General features: G+C 42.2%; 1 protein-coding gene across 2 annotated transcripts in view; it reads right to left on the reverse strand.

The window, feature by feature from the left end:
• The window catches only part of mib2 (MIB E3 ubiquitin protein ligase 2), a 43,455-nt gene that overhangs the window by 26,978 nt on the left and 1,648 nt on the right, over positions 1-14,829 (reverse strand). For both annotated transcript variants that reach the window (XM_030117925.1, XM_030117924.1), the window contains exons 2-3: positions 3,815-4,225; positions 1,860-2,031 (exon numbers count right to left, since the gene is read on the reverse strand). In XM_030117925.1, the coding sequence (XP_029973785.1) occupies positions 1,860-2,031; positions 3,815-4,037 (395 nt within the window). In that variant the 5' untranslated portion in view covers positions 4,038-4,225. The remainder of the gene's footprint in view (positions 1-1,859; positions 2,032-3,814; positions 4,226-14,829) is intronic.

Genomic DNA, 14,829 nt, shown 5'->3' on the forward strand with positions numbered 1-14,829 from the left:
AGACAAAATATATACATTACATATACAAAAAAAAAAAAAAAAAAAAAAAAAAAAAAAAAAAACCAACTTGAAGAAACGTGAATAAGAGCTGCAACAAACTTGCACACTAATCATCTGTCGTTTAGTCTGGACCATAGAACATTCAAATGGCAGGTCAGACAGAAATGGGCCTCGTCACAAAAAGAAGAAAATCTTCCCTGACTTATTTTTAGCTATCCAAGTTTAGCCGGGCCCCTCTCACATGCTCTGTGCCACAGTTGTCTGAGATGATAAACAGCTTTTAAATAGCTCCAATTAAACAAGAAGGAGCTCTGTCTGACACACTCTTCTCCAAAGACAACTTGCTCAATTGTGCCAAATTGCACACAGTAATGTATAATATGAGATATATTTAGATCTGCCTTAGAACATGATTTTCCTTCCACTCATTAAAATGAAACCTGAGTACAAGCCCTGATTTGTCCTGATTTGTCCGATGTTAAATTATAGAAGACGCTGACCCATTTTGATGTTTTAGGACACTGTGAGAAAAACATTGGGTGACAAATCAATGGTTTTGAGGAGAATCCGAGGTGGGAGATGAAATGAGATTCCAGCGACTGTCACAATGTTAAATGATCCCTGCAAAAGGCTGGGTTTCACTCGAAGCACATATCTGCAGCTGGTGTGCAGCTCCATTACCACCTCAACCATCTGCGGTCCACAAGCCAACAGGGACCAAACCACCGCTCCAACTGATGCTCCAACGACGGCAATTCACCCGTTTATTAAAACAGAAATCTATAAAGTCAAAGTACAGGGATCCTAATGATATCGGCCCGGCAGGAGCATTTCTGCACAGTCAACACAGTTTTTTTTTAATGAGGACATAATTATGCATGTGCCTAAATGGAAAATAACACTAAATCTGAAGACTTAATCAAACTGGAAGGAGTAATGAGTCACGCTGAACAAAGCCTATTTGCTGCACTCCTCACTGGGCCGCATGTTCAGGGAAATAACTGGAACTGAGCTGGACCTGGACGAGCTTAAACTATAGAAGAAATCTGGGTCATACATATCACCTCGTTAAAACGAGAACAGGCCATCCAGCTGACATTCAGACAGAGCCCGGAGCAGTTTGGAGCTTTACTGTGAACTGATGCAGAAGAGTGGATTCTGAAGGGAGAGAGAGCTCACTCCAGTAGATTTGGACACGCAGGACACTTGGAATCAGCTCGCTAAACATTTAGCCACAGTTAAATCAAGTACCGTCTCCCTAAAACGACATATAGATCAGCGCTGCTGCCAGATCATTAGTATAAACAGTGGTGTGAAAATGACAATGTATATAAAAGGGCTCTTGCATCTGGTTAATAGACGACTCTAAATTCTTTCACATCCAGTTTTACCAATGAACAGAATAGATACACAATGGTTTATTTGTTTCCTAAGGTGAGCATTTTTTAAATGCTGTATTGAATAAAAACTTTGAGTCAGAATGATTTGTGGCTCATTTCTGAGAAGCAAGTCTGTTTTTTTTGGGGTTTTTTTTGTGAAGACATAGTCAGGATTTGTTGGATAATATGGGCTGTGACCAAAACAAATGAAGTGTATACTCATGCAATCATGCTCAGCAATTTACTGCCACCCTATCCACTTCGAAAAAATCTAGAGATGCTCTCGGTGAATTCAAACCCAGGCCCCGCCCCCCTCACTCCATGTCAAGAAATAACCTGATGAAATAACTCATTTCTAGCTGATGAGCAGCGACTCAAAGCAACAAGTTCTCTGAATAAACTACAATTCCACAGCTCACGTCCAACAGCAGTTTGAGTGAGCCGTCCGGAGGAGGCGGTGGCGGTGGTGGGGGTACTCACGGCTGGGAGTGTGCCGTCTCATAACGTTCGAAGGCGTGGCTCAGGTCATGCTTGTTGTTCATATAACACTGCGTGCACAAGTCGTAGTCAAAGCACACCTTGCACTTCCACCGCATTCCCATGATGCCGTGCTTCTTGCAGCTGTCACAGATGATATTGGAGTGACGCACCCCTGCAGGGGGGAAGGAGAAGCGGTTGAACAAAAGTAAGTGGGGTCAGAAATTCAATGTGCCTCAGGTTTGGCTTTTTATTCTATTTTGGTAGAGTTGGAATATGGCTTTTCTTTCCTCCCAGTATTTCACTTCGGCCTGTACAGCAAGTGCTGTCGCGCTCTTCGTCCAAGTCAATGAAACCTGTGAGGCAGACGACATTCTCATACCTATACGACTTACAACTGCGGCTAATATCACAAGATGTGGATGGAGTGAAGCACAAACAGCCTGACAAAAATACCCCCACCCCCTTGGCTTCTCATCTCTTCTCCTCCTCTTCTTCTTTCGCTCCATTAATTGAAGGGCAAGCTTCTGAGGCAGAAAAATGTCGCTTTAAATGGAGCAAAATGCTAATGAGTCCTGCGTTAATGTGTGTGTCATTCAAGTCCAAAATAGAGCAGAAAGGCTGACGAGGAGAGTCGATACTGTAGCTTTCCTACTGAAAATGGGATTTGGACAATGCCAACTTAAATCTGGGCACTGACAGTCTAGATATGGATCACGTACAGTGAATATCAATCCAACATCTGGTTTTCACACGAATGAGGACACTTTCACACTTCCTTGATGAGGAAAAAAAAAAAAACTATGGGCCTTGTGTAATTTTTTTTTTAAGCTGATCCCAACATTTTGTAGAAGTGCTAAAATATTTCCAGCTGAAAATACCTAATGAATGCTACCACATGGAGATACAACTCAGCAGAAACTGAGCGCGATGACATTTAATCAGGTTGACTCAGGATTCCCAAAGGACTTCTGCTCATGTCTTTTTTTTTTTTTAGCATTTTAAGTCCCAAATCCACATTATCCGTGCAACAGAAGTAGGTATCTACTGTCACATAGCATTGTGCAGGGAGGATGAGGCCCACTCAGAGTTTAGACTGAGTGTTCTCCCAGCCCCCTCAACTCTTTAAAGCTCTTGATCTCCCAATGCAATAGAAGGTAAAAAAAGGACGTGCAATTAAGAAGCTTTGCAATTTCAAAAACTAGTGGTTTTGCATAAAACCATATATCAGTTTGTCTCTATCACTCTCAAACTTCATAATAAACAAATGGGTTTTAATAACCCTGTATAGGAAAGATTTATTTATTTATTTTAACATAAAGGTTTAAAAAAACCACATCTCCTGCTGCTGTTCTCTGGGCTCCTCAGGGAGGACCCACCTCAGTGGCTTGAGTCAAAAAAAAAGTGCTGTTTTATTTTTTAAGTGGTTGTTTTTACTTTCAAAAAGGATTTTGAAATTACTGTGAAACAATTAATGAATCGCAACAGCTCAGAAATAGAAAGTCCACTCCATCTGATTAGTCATGATCAATTAAAAAATACGACTTGCGCTGTCACAACACAGAGAGTACTGCAACAGTATAAAGCTTATGTTTGGATGTTTCATAATAAGATTTTACAGTGCGGTATATATATTTAAACATAATGTATTTTTATTTGAAAAGATCTTCCTTTCAACTTTGAGGATAATCCAGTTTTTTCTAACCATGTCCCTGGAGGAGCAACATGTTTTAGATGTCTCCCTGAGTTATGATCAGATTTCTACACAGACCACAGCTCACCACAGTGGATATAAAATAGGAGATAGTTCTATTTTACCAAAGTGCTTGAATAGCAATGGGAGAAACAAAAATAAACAATTGGGAAATGTATCTATATTTATCTTGTAGCTAAAGGTCTATTGAAACAGTGTTGTGTTGAACCACAGTGTCGATCTGATAGATGTGCTGGCTGCTTACCGATCTGAGCGTTATCATAGAGCAGCAGGTCATAGGCACCCTGGTATCCTGTGCGGTAATTGGTCCGTGTGCCACTGTCCCACTGCACCACCACCGTCTTGTCGGGAGTGGTCGTGCTGCCCTGCCGGCCGATCTCCACCACGGTGCCCACGTGGCCCTCGCCGTCATCCTGGTTCCCCCACTTCCAGTCCAGGCCACGCACCACACGCATGCCCACCTCCATGCTGCCTCTTTTATGGCCTGGCCTACGGGCTGAGGGCAACGGCCGAGGCCTGGCAACACTGTCACCTCTGCCGCCGCCGCCGCCGCTGCCGCGCCTCCGGGGCTTCTGAGGTGCAGAGCCGGCTCGCCCCGACAATATTGCTGGTAGGGACAGCCCCAGAGACGATTCTGGGCACAGATCAGGGGTAACTGAAGTCGAGAGAAGAAGAAGAAAAAAGAAAATGTAAACGCATCACTCACAATCTGACACAAATAAAGTCAAAGAAAATGGTGTGACAAAGTTAAAACACAAGATAAAGATGGCATCTTGGTTTGACTTTCGCCAGAGAAACAGCTGATCCTCTTGGATCCATTCCACTGTGTTTAAACAGGTAAATCACACAACCTGTGTGTTTCACTGCACGTCTGTCAGTGGCTGCTCTGGGACTCATAAAGCAACACGCCATATGTCTCATTAATTTCTGAGCGGAGTTTCTCCCTCTGCTGGTGGATCGTTCACCGGAGGCCTTGCTGTGTGTCATGGCACACTTCTGGAGAGAGCAGCTGGACGTGGCTGCTGTGCCCCGCTGTGTTAATCAAGCCCCGACCTGATACACACACAGACACACACAGACACACACACACACTCTTACACCCTCAACAGGACAGCGTGCTGACCACCACCAGACCAACTAACACACGGTGCACATTGTAAACATGTAAGACTTGTTGAGTAAAGACTAAAAAAAACTGAGTAGAATAAGGTTTTGTTAAATTATTCCAAAATGTTTCTCCAGCCACAAAATTTTCATGATTGTTGATGAACCATAAAATTATGCTCCACTTGAGGAATTATAAATAGGCACAAATCCAAGCGTACTGTGGGTGTTTTCACTGCAGCTGAAAATAAGGCCGCTTGTAATCACATGATTGTTGTCATGCTCAAATCCAATTCCATGTCTGTCAAAGGAGTGTGTTCATCTGAGCAGATGGTGCTGTAATCCATAATTTCCCAGTTCACAACAAACATTTGTTTAAATCCTAAGAATGTAAACTACACTTAAGCTTTTTGAGCGGACAACTGAATGGACGATTAAAAAAAAAAAATAAGTCAATGATTTGAAAACAGCTGCTGCAACTTTCATCATGATCACGTTGGTATAAAGTTTATTCGCACTGAGCATGAAAATATCCCTAAACTTACCAAATAACCTCCTCTGAGCTGGTAATTTTTCACTCTACACTTCTAATTGTACAATGTAATGTTTCAGACACACTTTGTGATACGAGTTCGGACAGATGTCTGCAAGCAGGAGAGATTAAACTCACATGCTTATAAAGATTACAATGTCATTTTGGTTTTAATGACATCTGCTTAGGCAAGAAAACATATGGGACGGAGGGGATCAAGAGAGAGAAAACCGGCTGGTTATACTCGCTTTTCTGTCCAAAATGACAGCTTAGCCTCTTTTATGCAATGAACCAATGTCGCGGCCGTCTAATGTTGGAGCACGCAAACAGAAGCTCCGTCACCGGCGGTGAAAAGCAGCTCACAAAGCTCACGGCCTTTTGTTTGAGAGCAGATGAAGGTGACATGATGGCTGACAGCATAATCACGGTAAATCAACCCCAAACGCACTCAGTGCAGTAATTCTAAAACATTTGAAAGTGGTTCATTTTGTACATTCTCTGAAATCACAGAGAGAATTTCCAAGGTTCAAGTCTGGATACGGGGCTTTCTGAACTCTCATTTCCTCACACACTCCAAATACACAGATGAGTCTCTTGGTTCATTTCAACTGTTTAAGTCTTTGTCTCTTCAAGGTCCTCTTCAAAAAAATCCTCAGCTTCCAGAAAGTTTTTTTTTTCCACTGGCATGCAGCAGTTTCATTTAATTTCATACCTGCCTCGTCGCTTTGTCAACCAATAAGGTAACTAATTAATATTCCCCTGTCAGGCAGACAACCAATAATCTTCTACATCAACTGCAATTTAATTAATTCCTCACTCTTATGCTAAGATAAAGTTGTGTGACAAGCAGTTTCTGATGTTCTGACACTACACATTAAGTAATGTTTATATACATCCCTCCGAACTTTGAAATCAACTGGACTGACAGAAAACGTGGGGATATACAGCAGGCTTCTTTCATTTCGCTCATTAGGTAAAGTGAGAGAAAAAGCAGTCTGCTGTCTGCCACTCTGCAGATTTAGACAGTCAAACCTAACCTGCCACCTACATTTGAAACCCACACACACCCTCCTCCTCCCCCTCCGAGTCCACCCACTCTGCAGCCCCGACAGAGCGTGTTCAGGAGAGAACTCAGAGCCAGCGCTGATATCTTATCACCATTACAGAGACCGGTACTGACCAGCAGACGCAACACAGGGGGATACAGTGGATGGCTCTCTCAACACAACAAGGTCCTTTCTCACATCACAGAAAGGCTTTTTTTTTTCTTTTCTTTTTTTTAGCTTCGACAAAACACACAATTCACAGCTGCAAAGTGATAAACATATTTAGTAAAATGAATTCAACTCTTTAATAGTGATGAATTTATTAAATGTTGACAGAGAGTGAATCTGAAAAACTACAGGGTAAAAATCAGAAACTATTCTTTACAACTAAACAGTTGACATTTTTTGAAGAAAAATAACAACAACAACTAAACTCCAATTGTAAATCACAGGACCACAGGATCCATCAATGACGAACAGGCCTTTCATTGACGTGGAAATAAACCGAACAGTCACCATGTGAGGACCTGCAAACGTGTTTTGTGACTAAGAATGTGGGAACAAAAGTTCTCTGCAGATAGAAAAAAAAATAAGGACATAGTTGAGAGACTAACAAATGTTTGTCCAACCACTTCAAGGTCTAAAGTGTGTGTATTGCCTTACTCTCAATTCACAAACACACACACACACACACACGTAGCTGTGCTGTAACGTTATCTATAGGATTGAGCAGGACCGAGCAGGACATGAACAGGAATGTACCAGCGGACAAAATGTAGAAATCCGTTGCATATTTCACCATGTCAGCGACTTCAATCAGGCCAGAGAACTTATTCATGATCTTCACAGTTTCTCCTCTTTAATTCTGACAAGACTGATTAAACTCCCCCAAAATCCACTGTTGTCTGGCTTTGTGAAGAGACGACTTTCTAATTCTTCAGTCGGTCTTTGCCACCAGCTTTCGCTAAATTTACACTTTTACTCCGAGGTCGGGGATGGTGGCTGGATTTTAACGATGAAAGGTAATATCTAGAGTATTCAGAGCCGACAGGTGTGGCTGCAGCCTGACCTCAGTTGTTCCCGAGGTTGGCTCGTCACTGTAAATTCCTCCTACATTTGTCTCCGAGTCTGTGTATGGGGGGGTGGAGGCTGGGGGGGGGGGGGGGGGGGGGGGGGGGGGGGGGGTCGGAGGCACTCTTGACCAGGCCACCTGTGTTGCTGAAATGTCGCTGCCAATCTGCGACACACGGCTAAGACAGGCGGGATTACAGCCTCGCTGCTGCAATAACAGATGGGTTGGCTTCCGTCATACACTGTTGAGGGCCAATCTGCAAGGGCAATGTCAACCTCCTGCACACAACAACAGGCAGACAGCCTTTTGGCCACAGCGACAAATACACAACACGCCATAAACAAATGCAATATGGCCGAGAGATTTCCCAGGAATATTATGTAATTCCCACAAAGTCTTGGTACCTTGCCATTGATGATTAAAGCCTGTTTTTAAGCAGCTACACATTGTGTCTACTGTACTTAATGATGCATTTAAACTGCTTTTTTTTTTAAGGGCTGACACAATTTAACAATCTGTCTTTGTTTTTTTTTTTTAATGATAATGCCTTGCTTGGTCCTCATCAATAGCTCACTACCATGAGATATTGTATTGCTCTCATGAATGGCAAAAATAAATAGAGGATTCTACTGCTTTCAGTTGGGGTTTGTTTTTTATTTTTTAATTTTTAAAAAATCCTTGAGAATTATCCTGTTATGTGATTTTGTGGTGGACGTTGTATGAGCAGCCATATTGAGCAAATGTGGCTGAACAAATGAGAAGATGAGAGAGCTCTTTTCTCCTAACCTTGTTCAATTCAAGGCAAATTAGTTTTAAACTTTAAAAAACTCTGAATCAATTACTCTTTGCAGCTCTAACATTAAGTTCTTGGAACACATTATTCAATATAGTCTTTGAACAAAATGTCGCTACATTATTATACCTCGTACATATACTGAACAATCAAAATAGGGCTTTGATGCCAAGAGCCGAGCAGGACCAAGGTCTCCTGAGTCGAAGTGAGACAATGCATCACAGGAGCAACTTCTCCAGCTGCTGGACCGAGCTTCAGGTTTGACTGAGTCAGTGTTACATAAGCTTCACATGCGTAAAACAATGACATGACAAACCATCTCCAAGCACTGGAGGTCTACTCCAGCCAATACCCAACTGACAGGAAGACACAGTCCCGTCCCACGGCAATCACTGAGCAGCTTCAAAATGGAAAATGACGAAGGCGTTTTATTATTATCATCGGCAGACATCAAACACACAACGTGTGTGACAGCAGCGGAGCACCTGAGCTCTATGTCCTGAGGCTAATGGCTCTCAATGCTTACAGTACGTCAGAACTCTCATTTTCCCACGTTTGCTACAGTTTTCACCTGAAAGCTGGCACAGCAGAACATAATTAGCAAACATATGAGTGGAAACCTGTTGGAACTGGTTCACGTCTGAAACATCTGGTAGCCGGAGGACTTTCAGGAAAATCAATAAGAACCAAGAGTGCATGATACACGTACACAGACCTGAAAGAAACTCCCAGTTCTCTATTTCAGGTTTCTGCCTGTCCTGTTTCTATTTTTACAAACGGTTTATTAGAATGACAACTGTGAATTTCAGTACACATTCACACAAGGATTAATCCAGAGGCACTCACACAGAACACTGGATGAAAAAGCATCTTTGCAGATTTAAACATAATTCTCTCACTGGATGCTCAAACAAAGACCCAGTTAGAAAAACTGACAAATTCATACGTGACAAAATAATGTGCGGCAGAAATCTGATGCCACCGTGCTAAGATAAGATTATCATTTGACGTTACTCACTCCCCATGATCTTCAGTCCACTTTTAAACATTGCGGCAGCTGTGCGATTCCAGGCTGCCCTGACACCACGAGCGTTGGCGCTGCTGCGATCTGCCAGCAGGTCCACAAAGACCATTTGATACCTTCAGCACGAAAGAGCAGTCACCCCACTGAACAGGGGAGGGAACCTTTTCTGGCACACTCTTAGTATTTGGTTTGTTGTGAACTTTGATCTCTGCTTTGGAACATTGTGTTTTTTTTTTTTTTTCAGGTTGAGTTTTTCTTTTTCTTTTTTTCTTTTTTGTCTGACAGATGTAACTCAAGGACTGGGCCCACATGATGCCTTATCAGGAGGAGGAAGAGAAACAAGCTAGCTGAGAGAAGTAACACAAGCAATCAGCAGTGATCCTATGAGGAGGACTGTTGTCATTCAAAAGCTTTACTTTTAATCATTACTGAAGCGTTCATCACTTCCTGACAGACCTGAACTGGTTTGTCTTATCTAGACCATTCCCTCAATGATAGAATAAAGTACTGCGTGAACAATGACGTGATGACGACCTCAAGACGAAACAAAAGCACACAGCTGCTTGATTCAATCAGAAAAATGATAAAAGATAAAATCGTTTCCGGAAAGGCTAGAAAGTGACGGTAGATCCCTGAACAAGATGTGCATCTGTTATTTCTGTACTTGGAGTTTAAAAGTAGGAAATGCGTTGTTGCTGGAAATCATCAGTGTTCACACTGAGCTCTGCGGAAACTGATTGACAATCACCGGGAACCTGTTCTGTGTGATCCAGTTCAAGATACTGTCAGGTCACATAATTCACATGCTTTTCACCTTGTTGAGTTTAACATGCCAGGAATTCCCCTGTGGCTGTAAAAAGGAATCTTTCTAAGTATTACTGTCACACTGTACTGTTGATGGTTGAATGGATGAGGCACCATTAAATAATCAACCTCTTTTCGAGATGCACTCAGTAAATTTTGCTAATATTTAAGCTGCACTGTATCAGAAATACTAAAACACTTAATGTGAATAAATCTGTGAAGTCCAGATGCTTGAAAACTCAAAATAACCATATTTTCTTATTCATGTTATTTTCCATGAATAGAACTACCTTTAACCAGTAAACACAAGAATCCACATACTAAATGATATTTATGTGACATTACATCCTCAGATTCTATTCACAAAGCTTGTAGATATGGAGGACAAAATTCTTCTTCCATCAGCCTGTCTTAGAGAGAGTAGCAGCCAAAGCCAGCCAGATGTCTGCTCAGCTAGCTACGAGCTTTACTACAGACTGCAATGACATGTGGCGTAATCAAAGCAGCATGGCTCTGGATGCATACCGGCGGCATGTGAGCTGCCTCTACATGTGACGCTTCTACCGTCCTGCAAGGAAAACAGGAATCAGCACATTTGTGCACGCTTAAGAAAATTTAAACAGGCTAACGGACAAAGAAGGAAGACGCTGCCTGACAGCATAAATATATTTCCGATTCCATGAGTGAATCTTGCTGTATGTTAAATCTGATTATTATTACCCAGCATTCTATGAAGGACATGCCGCGCACACAAACACACGCTACACCACAGCTGCAACACTTGCTAAATAAAGCATGTCCTGTGTAGCTGGTTTACCTGTTGGTGTATTGATGTATACCAGGCTGAAGAGGAAGAACGACCGAAACAAGAGCAAAGGAGAGGAAGCAGCTCCTACGTCCTGCTACATGCATACATCAGATATATATATATATTTAAAAAAAAAACAAAAAAAAAAACATATATTCTAGCGGTGGTCTCTCCAGTTCCTGCCAAGACTAAGAAAAAATACAAACAAGATGCCTCTTCAAGGCTGAATCATTGTTCTGATGCGCTCCCTGAATGAACTGGTCAAGGAGGAGGAGGGGATTCAGGGGGCGGAGGAGTATGACAGCCAGGCCGGTATTCCACAGACGTGATATATAGTTGAGAGCAGAAACAGCATCCGGCTGCACACACAAATGTGGCTGACTGTAAAGGATCAGAGCGGAGGAAGGTAGAGGAGGGAGTCTCGCTGCTGGAGGATGCAGGCAGCATTTAGTCCTTTGTGCGTTGTGTCAGCAAGGATTACCACCACGGAGGAGGAGGAGGAGGAGGAGGAGAGGAGAGGAGGTGAAGAGAGGGAGGAGGATGGCCGGGGTGATCGGCTGCCCGATGAGCGCTGCATTCAGCTTGACGATCCCTGGCTCTCGCGCAGAAACAGGCCGACGGGCTTCGCTCCGCGCAGGCTTCCTCTGACGCTGTATTCCATCACCGGGGGACGCGGGCATCAGTAACACGCGTGCGGCGCCGACACGCTGTGTTTACAGACCAGAATGTGGAAACACATGCGCATCAGGCTCTGCATAAGGATGTACAGCCTCTCTTTCATATCCCGTGGGGACACCATTCGCTCTACTGCCAATGAGCAGACAAGCAGAGGACAGAGGGGAAGGGGGGAGGGGCATACTACTCAGGGGGAAGGGTCTGGATTTTTTTTTTCTGTGGGGGGGCTGACTGCTCAGGGATAAGAAAAGGGGTGGGGTTGAAGGTGATTTTGATGAATGGGCACCTGCCACCGTCCCCATTTTCAGTCGCAGTGTTTTTGTGAAATCGCTGCCGGTGAGGTCGCAACACAAGCCTGCTGTCTCCTCCAGGCTCCAACAGAGAACAGAGACCACGGAGATTAAATCTGTGTGTTATTCAATGCTTCTCTAGCCTCTGACAATTTTTTTTTTTTTTTTTTTAAATGTGGCCACAGCTGTGGGAGACATCAACAATATGGTTGACAAAAAAGCAGCCAAAACGGCATTCTGCTGATGCTGGCACTCACACACACACGACTGTACAGCTGGTATTGCCATGACATGAGTAGCCAATAAATGGATGAGGGCTTAGGAAGTGGCTAAGACACAGGCTTATAATGAACTTTATTACAGCACTCTCCCACTTGTAAACAAAGCCGCTGCTGTCCGTGCCACAGACGTGTTCGTCTGGAGCATATAGAGGCAGCCATTCATTCAGGCAGCTCTTCCTCTCACAGACGCTGACACAGAAACATGTCATCAGATGTCAGTCTGGACGCTGAAAGAACTATTGAAGTACAGATTAGAAAACAAAACAAGTCTACATGGTATTTATTCCTACAGATACCTGTCCTTTATTAAGGACCTCCATAAAAGACATAATCAAATCATCGATTCAATTCTCTTTGTGTCCCTTCAGTGTGTCATGCTTATTGCTACACAAATAGAATTTAGACATGTCAGAATCATGATCTTTATCTTTCTAAACTCCCCACATGTGGAGCTCTTCAACCCTTCAAAGTGCACTGACTGAAAGTTTTCCATCCTCTGAACTTTTTGAATTATATTTATGGAAGGATCACTTTTTACCTAAGATATTTCATCAGCTGAAAAGTAACACTAAGAAACAGTATTATGTGACATTTAAATATAATAATGACAAAAAAAGTGTCAAACTAATCAAAAATCATTTATGTTTCATGGTTTAAAGCTTTAGAAATGTCTAAAAAACATATTTCTCACTGTATTTGCCACGAAGGCAGCTGCATGTTTCTTGATGGTGATTAACTATGGCGTCACAATCAGAAAATGAAAGGTGCTTTTCTGAGTCAAAAGAGCGAGACAAACAACTTTTTTGTGAATATCGGACAAGTTTAAAGCACAAGTTTCAGGCTTCATCATCATTTACAAGAAACAAAAAATTCTAAACAAGCAGCACCTAAACAAGACGTAATAGGTTACCAACATTACAGGATTCTCCTTGTAAAACTTCTGCCATGAGCCTTAACAATTCTCTTATATCACTGATATTAATTCCCACAAAGTCAACCAGGATCACTTCAAGATGCTGACTGTGTCAGGACAACAGGACACACAGCAACTCAAACTGTCGTCATTGTAACTATTACAGGACTGGCGTGAGGCCAAGGAGGCCATCGGTCCGTTCCTGTGATCCTGAATAGGGCATCCAGTTAGGGGAAAAGTGGAGTTAAAGTCACCTCCACATGTCGCATTAGAAAGACAATAATACAGGATCAGAAGATCCTTTTGGCGTATTTCCATGATAGATTGTTGACAATAAAGTTAAAATGCAAAGAAAGAGCTCACTTTTGAGACTGAATGAAACATGTTGAGATGAACTCGAAATGTGTCGACTTTGTAAAGATGAAGGGGAATGCTGTCCCCGATCTACTGCTGAATCTCTCATGTGTTATATGGACATTTAAACCGTAATATACCTTCCAACCCACCAACATTTTACAAAAAAGAAACACACCAAATAAGAACGAACACACTTATTTTGACATATGCTGTCACTTGCAGTAGTTTTCCATGTTCAAGGACAGTTTCTCACATTTCTAAGTTAAATTCATCACTGAGGCTCATTTACAGGAAGCAAAGAGACGCCCTATTACAATGTTATTACAATGGATACTACAAAAATAACAAATATCTCAATAATCATACAACTTAAATATTCCCTTAAACATTTCATCGCTCATTTAAAGAGATCCAAAATTTGCCAAATAAGGGTAATATGAAAATGGCTTAGACATTTATTATGATTCTAACATTTTAACTTGGTAAATAAAAATATTATGTTTATTTTCAAATAAGTGTGATGAATCCCTTTTTCACATTTATAGTTATTTCTTAAAAATGTAAAATCATAAAATTATTTTCTTCATCTGATGTAATTTTTAAATCTGTCTCTCTTTATCTTGTCCCTGCAGGTGGATCGTCTCTTCTTTTAGTAAATTTGACAAATATTGCAAAATGGCGCCTCTCCTGGATATTTATCTGGCTCGCTACTATAAACAAAGATCCAGACTCGGAATGCAGTTTGCCATAATTGGAAAAATGTCTGAATATCATGGATATCTCAGTAGAAATCAAAACCCTCGGCCCATTTCAGTGTGGATCACTTATCACCTTTGTGAGTGGTCACAGTGGCAACGGGCAAAGCGAGCAGTCAAGACCTCTCTCTGCCCACATTTTTTAAGCTCCTACTGAGGGATTTGGAAGTGTTCCCAGACCCGATGGTAGAAAATGTTCGAGGTCTAAACGAGGGGTCTCATACCAGCAGGACATGCCCGAAAAACCTAAATTGGAAGACACTGCTGGTCTGATCAGATGACCATGCCACTTAAATTGGCTGCTTTCGACACAAATGAGGAGCAGCTGTCCCCCCCCAGGTTCCTCCAGATGTCTTATCCTGTCTGTAAGAGGGAGGCCAGCCACAAGAACAAGAAAGCCATGACAGTATGTGAATGAAACAATCGCTTTCTTTCAGTAACTACCAAATACTCTCATGACCATCTCATTTGCGGATGTTGCCTGAATGTTGATGTTTCTTTCATGCTGTAGTTTACCCTCATAAGTGAAGAACAGAATTGTAAAAATGTCTTCTCCTGGATAAGGAACGTATTTTTGATTCACTCCAAACTCAGGGGGAGCAATCCATCATTCACCGGAAGAAAACTGTGATCTCAGACTCCGAGAATAGCCACCTTTATTTGCCTCTGTGATCCCGGGAGCTGTGCTGTTAAAGGCAACCACTCCTCACAGGGTTTCCCAAGGAAAACTGGTCCCAAATGAAGAGTCAGACAAATACGAAGGTGTATGTGTGGGTATTACATCACCCATATTAGAGAGTTTGTC

This window comes from Salarias fasciatus, chromosome 20, assembly GCF_902148845.1.
Source record: "Salarias fasciatus chromosome 20, fSalaFa1.1, whole genome shotgun sequence".
NCBI lineage: Eukaryota > Metazoa > Chordata > Actinopteri > Blenniiformes > Blenniidae > Salarias > Salarias fasciatus.